The sequence below is a fragment of the Mixophyes fleayi genome, chromosome 3 (genome assembly GCF_038048845.1).
Source record: "Mixophyes fleayi isolate aMixFle1 chromosome 3, aMixFle1.hap1, whole genome shotgun sequence".
In the NCBI taxonomy this organism is placed as follows: Eukaryota; Metazoa; Chordata; class Amphibia; order Anura; family Limnodynastidae; genus Mixophyes; species Mixophyes fleayi.
In genome coordinates, this window is record NC_134404.1 from 136,426,807 (window position 1) to 136,450,596 (window position 23,790).

Below are 23,790 nucleotides of genomic sequence, written 5' to 3' on the forward strand. Positions count from 1 at the left end.
TCCTGTGCTCTGTCCTTCTGAGTTCAGTGGTACTGCTGGGTCCTGTGCTGCGTCCTGTGCTCTGTGCTTCTAAGGGCATAGTTATTTCCCCATTATTCCCAAATTTTTAAAAAATAAAAAAAAACTTATAAAAAAAAATACAATTTTTTTTTTTTAAAAAAAAGTAATTATAACAAAATTTGCAAAACCAATCCAGCAGTATAAGTCCATTGGTACTGCAATATTACTAAGTTCACACATTCTGCAGTATCTTGTGCTACATATAATGGAGACCAAAAATTTGGAGGATAAAGTAGGGAAAGATCAAGACCCACTTCCTCCTAATGCTGAAGCTGCTGCCACTAGTCATGACATAGACGATGAAATGCCATCAACGTCGTCTTCCAAGCCCGATGCCCAATCTCCTAGTACAGGGCATGTAAAATCCAAAAAGCCCAAGTTAAGTAAAAGTAGCAAAAAGAGAAACTTAAAATCATCTGCGGAGAAACGTAAAGTTCCCAATATGCCATTTAAGACACGCAGTGGCAAGGAACGGATTAGTCCCTGGCCCGTGTTCATGACTAGTGGTTCAGCTTCACCCAAGGAACTAAGCCCTTCTCCTCCCCCCTCTACAAAAAATTTAAGAGAGTTATGCTGTCAGCAACAACACAGCAAACAACTCTGCCTTCTAAAGAGACATTATCACAAATCCCCAAGGCGAGTCCAAGGGTGTTGGTGGTTGTGAAGCCTGACCTTCCCATCACTGTATGGGAAGAGGTGGCTCGGGAGGAGGCTATTGATGTAGCTGGCGGTGTGGAGGAACTTTATGATGATGATGCTGATGTGGTTATTGTAAATGAGGCAGCAGTGGGGGAAACAGCTGATGTCCATGGGATTAAAAAGCCCATTGTCATGCCGGGTCAGAAGACCAAAAAATGCACCTCTTCGGTCTGGAGTTATTTCTATCCCAATCCGGACAACAATTGTATTGTCATATGTAGCTTATGTAAAGCTCAAATAAGCAGGGGTAAGGATCTTGCCCACCTAGGGACATCCTCCCTTATACGTCACCTGAATAACCTTCATAGTTCAGTGGTTAGTTCAGGAACTGGGGCTAGGACCGTCATCGGTACAGGGACACCTAAATCCCGTGGTCCAGTTGGATACACACCAGCAACACCCTCCTCGTCAACTTCCTCCACGATCTCCATCAGATTCAGTCCTGCAGCCCTAATCAGCAGCCAGACTGAGTGCTCTTCAATATGGGATTCATCCGAGGAATCCTGCAGCGGTGCGCCTACTACTGCCACTGCTGCTGTTGCTGCTGTTAGTCGGTCATCTTCCCAGAGGGGAAGTCGTAAGACCGCTAAGTCTTTCACAAAACAATTGACCGTCCAACAGTCGTTTGCCATGACCACAAAATACGATAGTAGTCACCCTATTGCAAAGCGTATAACTGCGGCTGTAACTGCTATGTTGGTGTTAGACATGCGCCCGGTGTCCGCCATCAGTGGAGTTGGATTTAGAGGGTTGATGGAGGTATTGTGTCCCCGGTACCAAATCCCGTCGAGATTCCACTTCACTAGGCAGGCGATACCAAAAATGTACAGAGAAGTACGACCAAGTGTCCTCAGTGCTCTAAAAAATGCGGTTGTACCCACTGTCCACTTAACCACGGACATGTGGACAAGTGTTTCTGGGTAAACTAAGGACTATATGACTGTGACAGCCCACTGGGGAGATGCATCCCCTTCCGCAGCAACAGCAACAGCTGCATCAGTAGCAGCATCTACAAAACGGCTGCTCGTGCAAAGGCAGGCAACATTGTGTATTACAGGCTTTTTTTGGTGTGGGGGCCCAAACAAACCAATCATTTCAGCCACAGTTGTTTGGTAGGCCCTGTCGCTGAAATGATTGGTTTGTTAAAGTGTGCATGTCCTATTTCAACAACATAAGGGTGGGTGGGAGGGCCCAAGGACAATTCCATCTTGCAACTCTTTTTTTGGCATTATGTGACCATTCAACAGTCGTTTGCCATGTTCAAAAAGTAAAACAAAATGTCAACAAATTCAAAAAATTAAACCAAAAGTAAAATGCCCTGTCATAATTTAAAACAAGAGGTATTGATGTGCTAGAACTACTGTAGTGTTTATATGTTATAAACACTACACTTGGAAGTTGGAGGAGGTATTGTGGCCCCGGTACCAAATTTAGTACCGGTGCCACTCCACTATGCAGTCCAGATAGAGGTGTATCAGATATTAAACAACGTTGACTGTTGCAAAATTTTTAAATAATATTGTGGGGAACACTACACTATGCAGTCCATAAACTTTTTTGGTAGAATTCAGACCCGTGGAGGGTTTTTTAATTATATTGTGGCCCCGGTGAAAAATTGTGTACCGGGGCCACCCCACTACGCAGTCAAGAAACTTTTTTTTTGGAATTCAGACCCGTTGTGGGTTTTTTAATTATATTGTAGGGACCACTCCTCTACGCAGTCCAGATACAATTTTTGGTGTAATTAAGACCAGTTGATGATTTTCTTATTATATTGTAGGGACCACTCCTCTACACAGTCCAGATACAATTTTTGGTGTAATTAAGACCAGTTGATGCCGGTTTTCTTATTATATTGTGGGGACCACTCCTCTACGCAGTCCAGATACAAATTTTGGTTGGATTCAGACCATTTGAGGGTTTTTAAATTATATTGTGGTGACCACTCCTCTACGCAGTCCAGGTACAATTTTTGGTGGGATTCAGACCATTTGAGGGTTTTTAAATTATATTGTGGTGACCACTCCTCTACGCAGTCCAGGTACAATTTTTGGTGTAATTAAGACCAGTTGATGGTTTTCTTATTATATTGTAGGGACCACTCCTCTACGCAGTCCAGATACAATTTTTGGTGTAATTAAGACCAGTTGATGCCGGTTTTCTTATTATATTGTGGGGACCACTCCTCTACGCAGTCCAGGTACAATTTTTGGTGGGATTCAGACCATTTGAGGGTTTTCTTATTATATTGTGGGGACCTCTCCTCTACGCAGTCCAGGTACAATTTTTGGTGGGATTCAGACCATTTGAGGGTTTTCTTATTATATTGTGGGGACCACTCCTCTACGCAGTCCAGGTACAATTTTTGGGTGGATTCAGACCATTTGAGGGTTTTTAAATTATATTGTGGTGACCACTCCTCTACGCAGCGCAGATACAATTTTTGGTGTAATTAAGAGCAGTTGATGCCGGTTTTCTTATTATATTGTGGGGACCACTCCTCTACACAGTCCAGGTACAATTTTTGGTGTAATTAAGAGCAGTTGATGGTTTTCTTATTATATTGTTGGGACCACTCCTCCTCGCAGTCCAGATACAATTTTTGGTGTAATTAAGACCAGTTGATGCCGGTTTTCTTATTATATTGTGGGGACCACTCCTCTACACAGTCCAGGTACAATTTTTGGTGTAATTAAGAGCAGTTGATGGTTTTCTTATTATATTGTGGGGACCACTCCTCTACGCAGTCCAGATACAATTTTTGGTGTAATTAAGACCAGTTGATGCCAGTTTTCTTATTATATTGTGGGGACCACTCCTCTACGCAGTCCAGGTACAATTTTTGGTGGGATTCAGACCATTTGAGGGTTTTCTTATTATATTGTGGGGACCACTCCTCTACGCAGTCCAGGTACAATTTTTGGTGGGATTCAGACCATTTGAGGGTTTTTAAATTATATTGTGGTGACCACTCCTCTACGCAGTCAAGGTACAATTTTTGGTGTAATTAAGAGCAGTTGATGGTTTTCTTATTATATTGTGGTGACCACTCCTCTACGCAGTCCAGGTACAATTTTTGGTGTAATTAAGAGCAGTTGATGGTTTTCTTATTATATTGTAGGGACCACTCCTCTACGCAGTCCAGATACAATTGTTGGTGTAATTAAGACCAGTTGATGCCGGTTTTCTTATTATATTGTGGGGACCACTCCTCTACGCAGTCCAGATACAATTTTTGGTGTAATTAAGACCAGTTGATGCCGGTTTTCTTATTATATTGTGGGGACCACTCCTCTACGCAGTCCAGGTACAATTTTTGGTGTAATTAAGACCAGTTGATGGTTTTCTTATTATATTGTGGGGTCCACTCCACTACACAGTCCAGAAAGATACCTCGTTGCAACGTTTTGAACTAATAACAATATTGTGAGGTGTTCAGAATACACTGTAAATTAGTGGAAATGATTGTTATTGAATGTTATTGAGGTTAATAATAGCGTAGGAGTGAAAATAAGCCCAAAAACTTGATTTTTTTACTTTTTATGCTTTTTTAAAAAGAAATCCGAATCCAAAACCTTAAATCCGAACCAAAACCTTTCGGCAGGTGTTTTGCGAAACAAATCCGAACCCAAAACCTCAAGCAAATCCGAATCCAAAACACAAAACACGAGACACCAAATGTCGCCGGTGCACATCCCTAATTTAAACACATTCCAACATGCATGTTGTGCAGTATTGGTCATATGAAGCTATAAAGTGGATAACAACTTAATACCAAAGCCTTAAATAAAGGAACATTTATATTTGATGTTAGATCTTTTGGAAAAAAACATCTAAACTAATGTGAACAATAACGTGTTTGCCTGATAAAAGCTTGGTATTTAAGTATTGTGTCAGGCACGATCAGTGTCTTGTATGTTTTATATTTATATTTGCAATAAATTTGTTAAACTTTGCATATCAGTGCTCTCATCATTTCTTTGTATGTTGTTGTTACACTATATACAGGTTTCAGTATCCTGTCTTCGAGAGCAGCAGATTACATAGATACTATTTAGGTTTTTTAATTACATTTACTTTTTAGCACCTTATTTTGTGTATCTATTGTTCTCTAATTCATACTTACCAACTTTTGCTGTCAGCTGGCAAGTGTGTGAGGGAATGTGGTGATTCCATATCACAATTAGTGGCATTGCTAGTGTGAAGACTCCCCTAAATTCAGGAGCCTCCTGGACATTCCCGGAGAGTAGGCAAGTGTGACCTACTATAAGCAATAAACAGATGGATTGCAATACTATTGCAATAATACAGACCATGAAATAAATTATAAACTAAAGATAAATCATTTCACAGTTCTACAATCCAATAGTTTTCTTGATAGTTCCGTTTCATTTGATAGTTTTTCTGGGAAAAACACACTTCTCTCCAATTATATGAAAGACAAAGGTTTGAAACAGCCAAAATCGCAATATGATGTAGTAAAGCACAAAATTTCCATTACACACAAGTCGTAATATAGTGTATGAATTTTATTTGCAGATATATCATTAAAATCCAAATAAAACCATTAACATCTTTCACATGCTCTAAGAATCCTCCAATGTGCTCCAGAGCCCGTGCAGTACAGCTTCGCTAACTGCACTTACATAAACTTTTCTGTTATGTTTTTGCTGCTCTGTTATCTCAGAAATCCATTGCAGATTTTGCTGAATGTCAGAGTTGTTGTGATTCTATTGCTGAGGAAGCATACTCCCATGATATATCCCACTGATCCCAGTGCTGTAAGGCAGAAGTGCTAACCATTTAGCCACCGTGCTGCCCATTTGACTTTTGCTCTAACAAAGGTATTCTAATGGTGTTAGAGTCTATTTTGGTCCGTCCTGGGTAAAACCTAGTTTGAATATCTTCAAAATTTTTGTCTATTAAAGGCATAATTATTTTGGATATTTCCTCTGTGGATATAGGCTGTATGTGTATTGACACACAATAAACATAATGCCCAATAATAATCTGCATTATTATGAGATATGTCTACAAATTTTGGCAATGAATGACCACTTTTGACAACTGCACTAACAGGCCCTGACATTACACCACTCACATGGGGTGATTGGCAGAATATCACTCCATACATTTTCACTATCTACATGTACGCATGGCACATATGATCTACTTACATCTGGCAACTACAGCCTAATACTTATAATCATAATTTGTATACATTTTTCCACTTTATGTACAGAATAGTGCAATTCACAGAAAAATATATATATATATATATAAATCATGCTTGCACAGGTCATTCTCCTGTGTCCTGTGAGATGGGGGACCATGACGCAATTTGCAGTGAATCGTGTCATTTTGGCCCTGCCCCCAATGATACAATGATGCAAAGGTGGCATTTTGTCATGGGGTGGGGCCAAAATTACGTGATTAGTAGCAACCCTCCTCCTCCGCTCTTGTAATTCACCTTTCCTCCGATATCTCCTAGAGAGGTTAAACCTAAAGTTCATGGCTGTGTTGCTTTGAACTTCCCTCTTTCTCTTCTTTTGAGTAGGAGGCACACAGTGTAAATGAATGATAAATCACCATGCAATGTCTCCTGTATTGAATGTAAGGCTAGGTTGTCAACCTTCCTTGCCTCTGATAATTGGCACTAACTTCTTTTGGGGCAAGTAGCCTAATGACCTCCTCAATCTTCATAAGTGGTCCCTGCAAGAGGACTTTGACTCCGCTGCCAGGAGACTACAGACCATGAACCCAAAAGGGTCTCACCACAAGACGGCTGATATCAAACAAACAAAATAGTAAGTTAAGAGGAAAGCTGGAATCTATCTGAATGCCTAGGAGCAATGTGTGGATTTACTTTGGAATTTAGACTGTAAACTCCACTGGGGTACAGACTGATGTAAATGATTAAATATTCTCTCTAAAGTGCAATGTATCTGATAGGAGCTATATAAATAACTGTTAATAATAAAATGTCCTGCAGAATATTGGAATAGCTTGGACTCTATACTCAGAGTCGATTTTCGTAGTAGGAAGATCTCTTTGATTAAAATATAAGCAAGTAAAGGAGCAGTTGGAAGGCTAAGCCAAGCATTGCACTGATGGGGATAAAAGCAATAAGGTTTTTTTCTCTTTCCATCTTGTTACCTGTTCATCGGCACCTTCCTCTGACTTCAGACTTCCTCCTCAAGCCAAAAGTATAAATTATAAAGTATAAATGATCGGTATTTAAAATAGTACATTGATTGTGAATCCTCACTGATGGGCTGAAGAAACCACGGATCAGTTTGGCATAACTACAGACAACTAAAACAGTTAAGGGAACTAAAACAAGTTAATGTTTAACATTTCAAACTTTGTGGCACAGTTTCACAATGCAATAGGTTCATTAAATGACACATATTACTTCTCTGATTATACAATGGATAAGGTGGATAAGGTGCCCTTCAACCCATTAACTCCAGAGTATATGTTACACCTTGGTAGAACAGCACTCCAACCATAATTCTACCAAAATATCCTATTGAGAGATATATGAAGGTCTTACAGATTATCAGTAAAAAGCTATGATTTTTATTGTCCAAATCCTTATACGTACTGCTCTAGACTGTACCCTAGGCTTAGAAAATCATATCATGATTGTGTTTATGTAAGCCAAACATACCAGATGTATACTCTTCAAGGGATCTGGTGAGAGACTAACACATTTGGGAATGATGGACACATTGGCCACCCTACACTGGTTGGCTAGATTTAAGATTTAATTTGGAAGTCTCACAGACAGGGAAAGTAAGCAAATATGATTAACATTAACATTAGTATATAATATATATTGTGTTCCACCACTTTATCATTGTCGTCATCAGTGCTTGGCATTTCAGATCTTAACCTAATGTTGAAAACTAGACACGCAAGGACAATGTCTGATACTTTAGCCCCCACATTTATACACACACTTCTACATTTATTTTTTAGATGTGCAAATTGCCATTCCACCATAGAGTGGTGTGAGTGGGTGTGAACTTCATTGTAGGTTTACTGATATGATGAAGATGGATGAGCCACAGGGAAGTATAGCCATGGAAAACAAGGTTACGCTGCATCATTTATAGATAATGCATATCAAAGCAGTTTAACATAACATAAGCAAGCACTAAATTATAGCTATTAAATATAATTATATAATATAATTTTCACTTAACTAATTGTCAGACACCAGAAAATCACTCTCTCCCAACAACTGAGACTGCCAAAGAATGTGGGAAACTTTACAGCAACCTAGGAAATTTGTAAAATTACCATATTTGCAGCACAGGCCACTTGGATATTTAAGCAATGAAAATGTTTTTGATTCCTACAATAATGTTCACTCTCCTTTGGGGAAAGCAATGGGACATGGGTTTAATATACCATTAAACACCATTTTTATAATCCACCACTGGTTAGGAGAGAGCAGCACAGCCTGCCAACTATACCAATTCTGGTGGGACAGTTCCGATATTGAGGGACTGTCCCCCATAGTCAGGACAGATGGGAGGTATGTCCTGTACATATGCCCATGAAGCGAGAGCTGTATGCATCTAAAAGTGGTGCTTACGCTGGTGCTCCATGATGTGGGCTGTCTGTGCACAGCTCTGGTGTTGTCATCAGTGGGAGCCAGCAGCACTATACACAGAGTTCCCTCCCATATGGAGCAGCAGCAATGGAAGGACCAGAGCCCTCCTCAACTGAACACCACAGTAGGTCGGTATCTGTGCTGTGGTAGCTTGGGGCAATTAGAGAATGGTAGGTAACTTATGTGGCAAGAGAAGAGCAAACAGGACATATGCCCACCACACTTCGTCCTTGTTCCATATACTCCCCCACCACTCCCCCTTTGTAATGTACGATTCCAAACAAACTCCCTCCCATTGTCACATATGATCTGATAATGTGTGACAAGGGAAGATGAATGGGATAATGTGACCTAGGCCCAGAAGATGGATGGGTGCAGCACGATTACACATGCTTCGGCTACATATCATGTACATTATAAAATGCGCCACACAGCTACAGAATAATAATGTAGTAAATGTAATACATATGTTGACCAGAGGCTAGTTTATATAAAGGACTGTGGTACACTTAGTGATTAATCCATTCTTGATATTTTCAGTAAAGCAACACAAAAAGTGATTGTAACCAGCTTAATGTAGCAAATTGTCAAAAAAAATCAAGCATTTGGAACCCCCCTTGTAGAAATCCTGGGCTTGTCTGGCTTCTAAATTAGCCCCTACCACATTAGGTCATTGTGGCCATGCTGTAAATATAATATATTTCCTCTTTGCTGCCTTGCATTTTCTTTTGTTAATTCCACTCAAGATGACTAGCACTATTACACAATGACCAGTGTAAGCTGCAGTGTGATTTTTCTATGCATTGTTAACTTTCTGTGGTTAAGTTGTTCATGTATACATGTATTCAAATGTTTATTCAATAACAGTAAGTGACAATATTGTAAGACAATACTCCTGAGGGAGAATCACAGTAGATGAGAAACCTTAGAACGGAGGCATTTCTAACATAATAACAGTTTATTATGCTTTATTATGTGGCAGCACAGTGGCTTAGTGGACTGCCTCACAGCGCTGGGGTCATGAGTTCAATTCCCAACCATGGCTTTATCTGTGTGGAGTTTGTATGTTCTCCCCGTGTTTGCGTGGGTTTCCTCCGGGTGCTCCGGTTTCCTCCCACACTCCAAAAACATACAGGTAGGTTAATTGGCTGCTATTAAAATTGACCCTAGTTTCTCTCTCTCTCTCTCTGTGTGTATGTTAGGGAATTTAAACTGTAAGCTCCAATGGGGCAGGGACTGATGTGAATGAGTTCTCTGTACAGCGCTGCGGAATTAGTGGCGCTATATAAATAAATGGTGATGATGATGATGATAACTATGCCAAGTTGGTAGAGTAGAAAGTTACACACACAGGTGCTAAAATTATTCCAGTGGTTTAGGCTGGTGCTTAGATTTTAGACCTACACTATGCCTCTCAAACCATTGCATCACTTAATAAATTTGAACAAAGAAAAGAAAGAATGTAATAAAAGAAAAAGTGCATGTCTTGCAAGGGTCATATTGTATACAAATACTTTCAATTATCTGTTCCTTCTTTACCTCTAAAGCTGGGAAAGTCTGCTAAAAGTCTGCTAAGGGGGAATTCAGTTGGCCGCGTTAGGGGTGAAAGTAACGCAGCCTGCGAGTTATTACGGTAATAATGCGGTTTATTACCGTTATTATGGTAGTTTCAATGCCGGCTTTTGCTTGCAGCTCCCCGAGCTGCGAGCAGAAAGCCGGGTTAAAACTACCGTAGTAACGGTAATAGTTTTCACGCCGTGGAAATTCGGGGGAATTGAATTAAGTCTGCTAAAAGTCTGTGTTTAACCTTGGTCACTAGTTACAACTAGATACAAGCATAATAATTACCTCTATATAAATTCAATTAACCTCTGCACACTATCTAATCTAACAAAGTCAAAAATCAAACAAAACACAGAAAAAATATTACTTTCTATGAATAAACAATTAACACTGTTAGTTGTATTGATAAACATAAATCAAGTGCCACATAAATTTCTATTGATTTCTCATGTACCTTTTTAGCCAGCTGCTAATCTCAGTTTACAATCACAATTTACTAACAGATCATCAGTGCTGTGCAGATAAATCCCATTTTAAGATGAGTCCTGTAAATCCAATGTTTTCCTCACACTCTAGTAAGTGCACAAATTTGATATGGGTGGGGTTGTAGTGTGGCTGCTTGAACATAATCCAGTCTAAGTTGTGGATGTCCCTCAGGCAACCTGAAGCTGAACTTTCTCAGGAGGTTGCAGATGAATATGAATAGCTCAGTTCTGGCCAGCTGCTCCCCCAAACAAACACGTTGGCCTGCAGGACAAGAGTGCATTAATAAAATAATGAGGATTTACTAGGCAAAGCTCTTTGAAATAAGAGTTGGGTGGTGGAACACATGGGCACATATAAATTCACTAACTTATATCCCAAAACCATAGTGAAATGCTGCACTGCACATTACATGAAACTCACTCAACAGTCCCGAAGTCTCCTTAAGTTTGATTAATTTAAGCCATGAATGAGACTACTGAGCAGTATTTTACGCTCAAAATTGGAGAATCTAGTGAAAAGCATGGTTGTAAATTAGTAGGAAATTGAACTTTGATGTGACATTTAAATTTTTTCACACTGCACCACTTAAGGTTTTTATACTTCTTCACAAACCTAGGCTCAGTTCTAGTTTGTGAACTTATGTTTGAAGAGTGGATTCATCAAGGCACTCATACTGACTACGCAACTTGCGTTTGTTTAGACTAGCCCTGTAGCTGGAGGAAGAGAGACGGCAGAAAAACAAGTAACTTTGAGATGCCCAGAGTTTGAATCAGATGTGGCTGCGTATGCTCGAGTTTGGCACTTCCTTACTGTACACTGACTACACAAGAACATCCCTTCCCTGCTCCGTTCCCTCCCAGAAATCGTAAGCTGTAGTAAATGTCATTTGCTTACGAAGATGAATTGAATGTTGCTGGGTTTAGTTGCGCACAGATTACTTTTGTGTATGATATGCACAAAAAACATTAGATATGTTCCTTGGTGAATCAGCTACTATATGTGCATCTTACAGTGCGGTGCAAGTCCAAGGCATCTTGCTGTTTTACTGAATTGCTATACTGGACTTATGTTTTTAAAGTGAAAATATATTTATTCTACAAAAATGAAAGACGGGGCAACATAATAGTGTAGTAATGTTATTAGAATAAAATAGGGAGTGGGCTATGCTGCTGCTGTCAGACCTCTAGCGAGCATTCTTTACGTAGATTCCAAGTCGGGACGTCTCCAATTCAGACCAGAAAATTAATCGTTGGAATCCAAGTCTTGTTTTCATTTGGTTAACTGTGCATATGTAAGTTGATGTCACAAACCAATGCGATTCATCCAACAGACTTCGTCCTGGGGATGGCATCAATGAAGTCAGGCTTTTCATTGTAGCATTGGCCAATTGAAAACCAGTGACTGTCACTTATGTTAATAGAACAGTCATTGTTAATACAGTTAAGGAAGTGAATCCAATCAAAAATCAAATCTTTTTAAATATTTATTGCCAACATTTTCAATAGTATAGAGAGAATTAATTTTTTTAATAAACAAAAAATGCTTTGGCTCGTAACATCATCTTTCACATGTGCAGTTGACCAAATGAAAAATCAGCTAGGATTCCCATGTTTCATTTTCTAATCTGAAATTTGAATCTGAGGTGGTCTGGCTTTAAGGTTTTAGGAGCTAAGTACAGTACTGATACTTATTTATATTCAATGTATGTGCACTACATGCATTACAAAAGGATTTTCTATTCCTAAACCAGTTTCCATTTCAATTCTTTATTTGTAGAATGTTTCTGGCAGTACTAAGGTCTCCCATAAACCTTTTTGCTCTGGTTAGCTATAGGGCAAATAAACAATGATTATTTGGGATTGGAGATGTTCAAGTCACAATTTATTTCCTGGACATAGGAGTACCCTACGGCTCCCAGGACTTCTACTTTCTGGAAAACCAACACAGATCTCACTGGATCTCCCATTGGGCCAGAACTGCTTACATGCAGAGCTGGTTTACGTGCGATAGGGGACATAGATGTGTGGGAACTGGTCATTGCCAAAAAATTTAGAGTGTAATATTCATGTACTTCTATGGCTAATGCATGCAAATTAGATGCTTGTAAGCTCTGGTAGGTTGTGCTGCAAAATGCTGATCTGCATTCACGTTGTCTCTGTGGTCCGCCACACATGCTCACATGTGGGTACTATCAGGCGCATGCATGTGCACAGAGCTGTTGGACAGCTAATGCAACACTCTACAGAAAAGCAAGGGTTATGCCTCCCATTAACTCATGAATATCTGTTACACAACGAGATGGTGGCTAGTACTGGAAAATGACAGGTAAACTTTAAGTGGACACTAGTAGCTTAGAAAACATGAAGAAAGTGGCTTTAATTTTCATCCTCTCTCCCAAGCCTTTATCCTATCATATCAATAATATTTTTACTGTGGTTATTGTACCAAAATGTGGGAATTTAGAAAAAATAAGCAATACCTGCCATGCACTACTGCACTACATTTTCCTGGTGGGCCTTTCTTACTTCCCTGTGTACACTATTGAGCTTCTCTTCACTTCTTTTACTTATATCAGCTAAGTCACCTGCAGAGAACGGTAAGAAAGCTTCATTGGCCACAAATGCCCCATTCTCATCTAGGAAGTGTGTGGGGTTGAATTTTCGTGGTGTCTTCCAGTGCCCAGGGTCATATAGGACAGAAGACAGGTTTGGGAGTATTACCGTTCCCTGTAAAACAGAGGTATTGACAGTTTATTACATGCAGTACAAGGCAGGTGTAAGGACTATTGTAGTAAATAAAGACAATAACGTGTGGGAAAGTTGTAAGGTTATCAGTGTAATATAATCTGGTGTATAATGTAATCACATGTAGGTGTTCTGATTTTACTGAGCATGTATTTGCCTGTATTTATGTGTACTTTTTTCACAAATCTTCATGATATTTAGCACTTTTGCTGCACATATTTTAATAAAACAACAAAACAGCTGTCCTCCACTTTTACACCTACAATGGTTACTGTATGTAGGATTATTGGGAATAAAATCAACACTCATTATTATCGGGGACATAGTTTTGCACTAGATAGTGACTGATAAAGTCAATATATATTTATATGGACAAAGCTTAAATAGTTTACTAAACCTTTGCATAGATGGGAAAATGTAAACTGGTTGCTCAAGCCCCATATTTTTTGTTCCAATATTTTAAAACAAATATCTAAAAGAAAATTCAAAAAAGATCAGTTAAATAAAATAGCAGATATTGGTAAGAACTAATGTATAGGCCATGAGTGTAGACACACAGAACATGTATCACCTGTGGCACCTTGAACCCATTCAGCTTTGTTGCATTCATGCATTTCCTGACAACCCCGACAGAGACAATGTTACCGAAGCGCTGGATCTCGTGGATGACTGCATTGGTGAATGGCATCTGCTTCCTGTCGTCATAGCAAATCACATGAGAGGGTTCAAATATAGTGTCCAGCTCCATTTGCACCTTTTCTACAAAAGTAAAATGCCAATGAGTGAATCTGTGTTTCTGTATAAAACTGTTTTATGCATCTGCAAACACTGAGCCCTGAATCAGAACTTTTGCTGACCCCCTCCCCTAATCACCCCTGTGCTTCATGGTTCTAGTTACCACCACAATGTATTCTGTCAGTAATATCAGGACAAGACAAAATCAGAACAAAAATAATCCCTGCCACACCCAAACCCTACACCAACCCATCAAATTCCTACTCCAATCTCACAAACACACCCACAATATGACAAAACCATGGCCACTTTCTGAGGTGGTCTCAGACACTCAGTACTATTGGAAGGCACCAATAAAACATTATCATAAATTTTTAATGCTGTTAGGCACATGCACAAACAAACAGTTGTTAAGAAAGAAAATGTAAAAAATATACTGGCTTACAAATAGCAAGAACTGGGCTTATGTGGCATTTTTACAACCTGTGTACCAGACCCTTAGCTACAATCTATGAACTCCCTTTGTGTGTGTCACCTGTACAGAGTGACTGTTAACTTCTGTTAGACCATTGGTTGTGACCTTGATTATGAGTTACTGTCAGGATTTCCCAGGTATGACCACGGAGAGAGCGTAAGTGGTTAAAGTGGCTTTATTAAGAACACATAACAAACCACCACGGATTGTGGCACAGATATACTGAAATGGGAAGACAGAGAAACAGTTCAATGGGATCAACAATTTAACAGAACTTGGTAATGCAGACTGGAGAGGACAACTTGGTAATGCAGACTGGAGAGGACAACTTGGTAATGCAGACTGGAAAGGACAACTTGGTAATGCAGACTGGAGAGGACAACTTGGTAATGCAGACTGGAGAGGACAACTTGGTAATGCAGACTGGAGAGGACAACTTGGTAATGCAGACTGGAGAGGACAACTTGGTAATGCAGACTGGAGAGGACAACTTGGTAATGCAGACTGGAGAGGACAACTTGGTAATGCAGACTGGAGAGGACAACTTGCTAATGCAGACTGCAGAGGACAACTTGGTGATGCAGACTGGAGAGGACAACTTGGTGATGCAGACTGGAGAGGACAACTTGGTGATGCAGACTGGAGAGGACAACTTGGTGATGCAGACTGGAGAGGACAACTTGGTGATGCAGACTGGAGAGGACAACTTGGTGATGCAGACTGGAGAGGACAACTTGGTGATGCAGACTGGAGAGGACAACTTGGTGATGCAGACTGGAGAGGACAACTTGGTGATGCAGACTGGAGAGGACAACTTGGTGATGCAGACTGGAGAGGACAACTTGGTGATGCAGACTGGAGAGGACAACTTGGTGATGCAGACTGGAGAGGACAACTTGGTGATGCAGACTGGAGAGGACAACTTGGTAATGCAGACTGGAACTGACAACTTGGTAATGCAGACTGGAACTGACAACTTGGTAATGCAGACTGGAACTGACAACTTGGTAATGCAGACTGGAACTGACAACTTGGTAATGCAGACTGGAACTGACAACTTGGTAATGCAGACTGGAACAAAGCACATGGAAATGCAGACTGGAACAAACAACTTGATAATGCAGACTGGAACAAACAACTTGATAATGCAGACTGGAACAAAGCACATGGAAGTGCAGACTGGAACAAACAACTTGATAATGCAGACTGGAACAAAGCACATGGAAATGCTCACAGGAATGACCTGATGATCTGGCCCAGACTGTTTGAAGCAGGCAGGTATAAATAGGCCTCATGCAGCTGAAACCACTCCCAGTGATCAAGGAGAATAATCAAGTAGCACAGTGGCCCCTTTGGTGGGCAGTGGTACTACAAGTGGAAAGCATAACAAATCCAATAGAGTCACTGCAGACAGCAGCTGCAGAGTGCAAGTCGTGACAGTTACATTATTTCCTGGGCTATCATCATGACTGTTGATCAGTCTATCCTAATATGTAAAGTATGGACCTGTGACCCTGATATTATATAGCGAATCGTGGCCAGGACATAGGGAGCAGCTCCTGCAGTTACCATTCTCCAAAGTGTTGCATACCTTTTGCTAAGACTATCTCTAAACTTGGACTAACTCATTCCAAGTTCTTGCTATCAAACATCAGTTTCTGTCAAATAATGGCCAAAAGCCAATGGGATCTAACCTCCAAGTTACAAACTTGTTACAATATGGTTAATAGAATGAGAGAGAGGAGGACAGGTAGATTTGGGTGTCATCTGAATAGAGGTGGTACTGGAAGGCGATGAATTGTATTAGAAAAAAGTTACAAAAAGAAACCAGAGGGCCAAGAACAGAGCCTATAACCAAGAGACAGGAGTGGATGGAAGGACTTGCAACAAGTAAAATCACTGATTGATCATTCAGAAAGTTAGGCGGTGAACCAGGAGAGAACAATGCAGTGAAAGCTAAGGGAGTGAAGGGTGTCTAGCAGAAGAGATTAGTTGTCTGTTTAAAAAGTGTCAGAGAGGTTGAGAAGGATTAGTAGCAAGATGTGACCTTTTGATTTGGCAGTAGATCATTGGTCATTTTAGTGTGGACAATCTCTGTAGTGTGTAGAGAGCAGAAGCCCAGTTGTAGAGGCTTGAGGAGGGAGTGAGAGGAGAGAAGTGAGTTAGGCAGTTGTACACCAGCTGTTCAAGTAGTTTAGAAGCAAGGGGAAGGAAATAAATGGGACAATAGTTGGAGGGAGTTAAGGCAAAGATATAGTTTCTTGAGCATAGTAGATATGAGTGCGTGTTTGAATATTGAAGAATAAGTAGCAGTAGAGAGACAAATAGAAAAGGTGAGATAGTTACAGGCTGTGCTTATTTCTCAACACTATCTCATATCTCTGAATCCTAACACCCGCTATGCCTATTGTTCCCATTTGCTCCATTTGTCTCTTATTATTCCCTCACTTTATTATATAGGCTCTTATGGGTTAAGTCCTCTGACTCATGTCACATGTCTGTACTCTCCCTCATCTGTCCCTGATTTGACTTATGCTAAATGTTTTTTGTATGCCATGCAATTTATTCTGTTAACTGAATTCATTGTTCTTAACTGTATGTACCTATGTAGTTTTGTTGTATGTTCTAACCCCCTGTATATGGTGCTGTGGAAGCTTTGTGGCACTTTAGAAATACGGGATATTATTATTATTATTATTATTATTATTATTATTATTATTATTATTAATAATTTATGTTTTAATTTCCATTCTTTCAATCTCTTGATACATTTTTTTTATTTTTGTTTTTAAAATGACCACTTATAATCGACTGTATGTCAATGAAATATGTTATTACATTAAATATAATACTTGTATTATTTGCCTGCACAGACCCTTAATAATTTACATTGTTTTCAATATGGATATTGTTGGAATTGTAAGTATTTTTGTTTTCAATTTGCAATTTCAAAGTGAGCTGAAAACTATTCTATGCAGAAGGTAACTTTTTATTTTTACCATATTTATCAAATATAGCAACATGTAGTAGAGCTGGATTAGAGACATTGTTTCCTCTGAAACCAGCAACTGGGACAATGTCACTGGCCCAGGGAGCGTGTCTTCAGGCCACATGCCCGACTCTTTGAAATGTCAGATGCTGTCAGCTTCCACCTCATGTCATCATGGACACTGCACATTGTGCAGATTGACCTAGAGCCTCTGTAAAACATCCTGACAGCAATACCACCACTGACCAAAAAGTTGTCCATGTTACATTTCTGTACGTCTGGGTCATTCCAGACCACAGTGACTGTTGCGGCAGGAATGTCCTAGCTTACCATTAATTGTGTGCTGAAGGTGGTACTACAGGGTTTCCTATTGCATCTGCCTCTTGATGAGTCCCTTGTGCCCATAAAACTGCAATTTCCCACCATAGCTGGGTTTCTACATGTTTTAGGGACAGTAGATGGTAGACATATAGCCATGATCCCATTTGGTGGAAATTAGGCTATTTTTAGAAATAAGAAACATTTTCACTCAACAAATATCCAGGCTATAGATTGTAAGCTTGCGAGCAGGGCCTTCTCACCTCTTTGACTGTTTTACCCAGCTTGTTTATTAGTTTACTGTGTTTGTCCCCATTTGTAAATCGCTATGGAATATGTTGGCGCTATATAAATAAATGATGATGATGATGATATGTGATGTGTTTCTCCAGATTCGATGCCTGGTTGTTATATGGCCGGGGAGCACTCTTGATTCCTCTGCCTTCAGGCAATCGGGTATTTGATTCAGAGTAACACAAAGGCAAGGAGGTGCAAGACCGCATGTAGATGTGTGGCTATTAGGTATATTTAAATAATTGCATATTGTAAGCCCATTTTCTTGTCTAAAAATATTTCATTGCATAATGCTGCTGTTATTTACAAATTTGTTGAATAGTGTAAGATATTTATTGCAGCATGTAATGCAAAATGTTTTAATACCTTTTTACACAATTTTGGCCCTATACACAGATACGTTTTTGATTGACCTTGTTTTATTCCCTTTTATTTTAAAGGAGACAATGCTTTTGTCAGCCTTGCCACCTCACTCCGATATATTCACACACAGAACTAGTGGTCGCATACAATTGCGCTCATACCTCAACCAGATTGGTTTTAGGATGGACAGTCAGACTTTTAAAAGCCTGATACCATTGAATTGACCCATCTGGTTGAGCACTTATATATGCAACACACATTGTACGCGACATCATGGCTCTTTGTGTGATATGTCATAATATTGTCATCCAGGGTGGGTTTCAAATGAGGAAAAGCCTGAGCATGCTTGCCAAGAGGACGATGACGACATCAATGATGGTCCTTCAGATTCGCAGGACTATGAGGTTTATTTATTAAAAATATGCGGTGTCAATCAATATGCATTGCTGCAATTTGTAAAATGCATTTTATGATTGCGATTTAAGCACGGCTGAAATGTTCCGTGCCAGATTTGCTCTGGGAGCCCTGGTGAAGTCCCCCTTCCTTTACGAAATGGTTTAACTAGTAACCGGAAGCCTAGCCCCACAGTGAGAGATCCAGTGAAGCCAGAGAGGCTTCAGCAGGATCCCATAGAAAATGACAGGTAACACCATTCTGAGATGACATTACCTTTCTGCGAAAAGCTAAGCTTTTCAAAGCTTTAGACATTGCAGAATTTCACAGTCCCCACAGTAATCTATGGGGACTGTGTTAAGAAACGTTAAATGTTATGGCAGAGGAAATCTTTGATTTCCCTTCACACATTTTGCGATGGGCATTTTACGGAGAAAACGGCTGTTTTCTCCGTTTTAATGACTCATGGTAGTTTAATACATAGACCCCTATGCCTCATTCAAGTCATATGTGATTAATAATTACTTTATGAATGTTATGGTTACAATAATGTTTAAAAATAAAAGAAGGAAAACAGATGTTTAAGCAGTGTATTTTGTGAGTTTAAAAAGTAAATTAGTGATAAATAAAATAAAGGTAAGGCCAGACATCAATTGATTATTTTTTTTTACCTCCTGGGCCAATGGCTGAACCACCAGAGTGCAACTTCCTCCAAGTCACCAGAGCACTGGATTGTACAACCTCGGAAGCAGGTGTTACAGCCTCAGGCTCCCAGGAAGCAGTTGTTGCGACGGGGCCTGATGGTATGGGGCTCTCTGGTGTACAATGCTTGAGACCATAGTGGAGACAATATCCCTCCAATGCCTGTAACATCTGAACATGGCAGTCCTTCATCTCTTGTAAATATTGGCATATTCATCGCAGTTTTTTTCAACACGGTTGCTTGATGCTTACAGAATATGCAGTGTTTATGTTAGCTGTTCACCATCAGGAGATGAGGATGGTTTTTATCTCCTTCCTCATTTTCGCTCTGGCGCTCTTGCTCAGCATGTAAAGCTAACATAATGATAAATTGAAAACTATCAAAATAATGTATATGTTAATCCATTATATTTTTTTCACATTGGCCATCAATGATGATATTTTATAAAATAGTTGCCATCATGTATGTAGAGATGTTTACTAGTAGATTTCATTACACTTTATATTTTACATATAAAAATGCAAACACTTAACATGTGTGTAGCCTATATAGTTTCTTTTTTTCTTTTTTTTTTAAATAAATAAATAAAAAAAATGATGTATTAACATTAGCCATAAAGGCTTGCCACTTGCGATGTGGAGTCCTTATATACGAGTATTAAGAATAATGTTGGTATCAAGGCTGTGGAATATTTCCTAGCAATGGAAATAAGTAACAACCATAGCCAATTCCTGGTGAAATTATTGTATTTCATAAATTACTTTGTTTTTGATGAAAAATATTATCTGCTATGAGCAACCGCTATGGGCAATACATGTGCACCAACTTACGCAAACCTGTATTTAGGATGGTGGGAGAAAGAATTTGTTTTTAGAGAGGAGAATGACATGTACACCGGCCACATTTTATTGTGGCTGCGATACATAGATAGCTCGTTATACTTAGGGGTGTGCACCGGCCACTTTTCGTGTTTTGGGTTTTGGGTCCTGATTACCTTGAGGTTTTGGGTTCGAATATGTTTTGCCAAAACACCCCACCAAGGTTTTGGTTCTGATTTTGGGTTTTGGGTTCTGATTTTTTTTTTAAAAAAGCATAAAAAGTGCTAAAATCCAGATTTTTGGATTTTTTTCACTCCTACGCTATTATTAACCTCAATAACATTCATTTCCACTAATTTCCAGTCTATTCTGAACACCTCACACCTCACAATATTGTTTTTAGGCCAAAAGGTTGCACCGAGGTAGCTGGATGACTAAGCTAAGCCACACAAGTGGGCGGCACAAACACGTGGCCCATCTAGGAGTGGCACTGCAGTGGCAGACAGGATGGCAGTTTGAAAAACTAGGCCCCAAAGAGCACATAATGCCAAAAAAAGAAGTGCAAGATGGAATTGTCCTTGGGCCCTCCCACCCACCCTTATGTTGCGTAAAAAGGACATGCACACTTTAACAAACCAATCATTTCAGCGACAGGGCCTACCAAACTACTGTGGCTGAAATGATTGGTTTGTTTGGGCCCCCACACAAAAAAAGCTATTCATCTCTCCCTGTACAAAGTAAACTGGCTCTAGTGAGGCAAGATGTCGTCCTCATCCTCATCCTCATCCTCTGTTTCATCGCCCCCTTCAGTGTGTACTTCCTCATCCTCACACATTATCAATTCGTCCCCGCTGGACTCCACAATCACCGGTCCCTCTGTAGTCTCTGGAGGCCATTGCTGGTCTTGATTGAAGAATTGATAATTAATTTTTATGAACATCATCTTCTCAACATTTTGCGGAAGCAACCTCCTTCGTCGCTCACTGACCAGGTTCCCCGCTGCACTAAAAACTCTTTCGGAGTACACACTGGAGGGGGGACAACTCAGGTAAAATAGAGCCAGTTTGTACAGGGGCTTCCAAACTGCCTTTTTTTCCTGCCAGTAAAAGTAAGGACTGTCTGACATGTCTACTTGGATGGTGTCAGCAAAGTAATCCTCCACCATTTTTTCAATGGTGACAACATCCAATGCAGCGACAGTAGACATGTCTGCAATGGTTGGCAGGTCCTTCAGTCCGGACCAGATGTTCTCTGCATCCCCGCCAGCGGGTCGTTTATGAAATCTCAGCTGTTTCCTCGCAGCCACAGGTGTGGAAGAAAATGAAGGAGGAGCTGTTGGCATGTCATGGTCCTCTTCAGATGACAATCTCCTGACCAGCAGGTCTTTGCACCGCTGTAGACTTGTGTCCGCCGGAAACAGAGACACAACATACGCTTTAAACCGAGGATAAAGCACGGTGGCCAAAATGTATTCCTCTGACTGTAAAAGAGTGACCACCCTCGGATCCTGGCAAAGCGTACGAAGGGCTTCATCCACAAGAGCTACATGCTTTGTGGAATCGCAATGGTTTACCAGCTCCTCCCTCACTTTCTCCAGCAGCTTCTGCAACAGCCTGATCAGGGGAATCACCTGACTCAAGCTGGTAGTGTCGGAACTGACTTCTCATGTGGCAAGTTCAAACGGCTGGAGAACCTTGCACAACACGGAAATCAGTCTCCACTGCGCTTGACTCAGGCAGATCCCCACTCCTTTGCCTATGTCGTAGGTGGCTGTGTAGGCTTGAATGGCCTTTTGCTGCTCCTCCATCCTCTGCAGCATATAGAGGGTGGAGTTCCAGCGCGTCACAACCTCTTGTTTGAGGTGATGGCAGGGCAGGTTCAGGCTTTTCTGATGTTGCTCGAGTCTGCAATAGGCAGTGGCAGAATGCCGAAAGTATCCAGCAATTTTGCGGGCCACCGCAAGCATATCCTGCACACCCCTGTCACTTTTCAGGTAATGCTGCACCACCAAATTTATTGTGTGGGCAAAACATGGCAGGTGTTGGAAATTGCCCATATGTAATGCCCGCACAATGTTACTGGCGTTGTCCGACACCACAAATCCCCAGGAGAGTGTAAGTGGGGTAAGCCACTGCAAAATGATTTCCCTCAGTTTCTCTAAGAGGTTGTCAGCGTTGTGCCTCTTACTGAAACCGGTGATACACAACGTTGCCTGCCTTGGAACGAGCAGGCGTTTCGGAGATGCTGCTACTGTTGCAGCTGCTGCTGTTGCTGCGGAAGGCGATGCATCTACCCAGTGGGCTGTCACAGTCATATAGTCCTTAGTTTGCCCTGAACCACTTGTCCACATGTCAGTGGTTAAGTGGACAGTGGGTACAACTGTATTTTTCAGAGCACTGAGGACACTTTTTCGTACTTCTCTGTACATCCTGGGTATCGCCTGCCTAGTGAAGTGGAATCTCGACGGGATTTGGTACCGGGGACACAATACCTCCATCAACCGTCTAAATCCCACTCCAATGATGGCGGACACCGGACGCACGTCTAACACCAACCTAGCTGTTAAGGACGCAGTTATCCGCTTTGCCATAGGATGACTACTGTCGTACCTCGTGCTCATGGCAAACGACTGTTGAACGGTCAATTGTAGTGAAAGACGTAGCGGTCTTACGACTTCCCCTCTGGGAAGATGATCGACTACCAGCAGCAGCAGCGGCAGTAGTAGGCGTAGCGCTGCAGGATCCTCCGGAAGAATACCGGATTGAAGAGGACTCAGTCATGCCGGTGACATGGCTTGCAGGACTATCTCCAATCGAGATCGAGGAGGAAATTGACGAGGAGGGTGTTGCTGGTGTGGATACAACAGGACCAAGGGATTTAGGTGTTCCTGAACTGCTGACGGTCCTAGCCACAGTTCCTGAACTAAACACTGAATTATGAAGGTTCTTCAGGTGACGTATAAGGGAGGATGTCCCTAGGTGGCCAAGATCCTTACCCCTGCTTATTTGAGCTTTACATAAGCTACATATGGCAATACATTTGTTGTCTGGATTGGGATAGAAATAATTCCAGACCGAAGAGGTGGATTTCTTGGTCTTCTGGCCAGGCATGACAATGTGCTTTTTTATCCCATGGACAACAACTGTTTCCCCCCCTGGTGCCTCATTTAAGATAACCACATCAGCATCCTCCTCGTCAAGTTCCTCCTTAGCGCCAGCTACATCAATATCCTCCTCCTGGTGTACAACATTGACACCTTCATTATCCAAATCTTTAACTGTACTGTGGGTGATCCTTCCAGCATATGCAGAGGGCGTGCTGCAAATGGTGGAAGGAGCCACCTCTTCCCGTACAGTGATGGGAAGGTCAGGCTTCGCAACCATCAACACCCTTGGACTCGCCTTGGGGATTTGTGATGCCATCTCTTTAGAAGGCAGAGTTGTTTGCTGTGTTATTGATGACAACTTAACTCTCTTAAATTTTTTAGAGGGGGGGGGAGTAGGGGGGCTTAGATCCTTGGGTGAAG

General features: G+C 40.9%; 1 protein-coding gene across 2 annotated transcripts in view; it reads right to left on the reverse strand.

The window, feature by feature from the left end:
• Positions 1-5,270: 5,270 nt before the first annotated feature.
• Positions 5,271-23,790, reverse strand: part of LOC142144041 (cytochrome P450 2J5-like) — a 39,795-nt gene continuing 21,275 nt past the window's right edge. Inside the window, exons 7-9 of one of the 2 annotated variants that reach the window (XM_075202402.1) lie at positions 13,748-13,935; positions 13,017-13,158; positions 5,271-10,693 (exon numbers count right to left, since the gene is read on the reverse strand). In XM_075202402.1, the coding sequence (XP_075058503.1) occupies positions 10,512-10,693; positions 13,017-13,158; positions 13,748-13,935 (512 nt within the window). In that variant the 3' untranslated portion in view covers positions 5,271-10,511. The remainder of the gene's footprint in view (positions 10,694-13,016; positions 13,159-13,747; positions 13,936-23,790) is intronic. The other variant, XM_075202403.1, reaches the window with a different exon arrangement.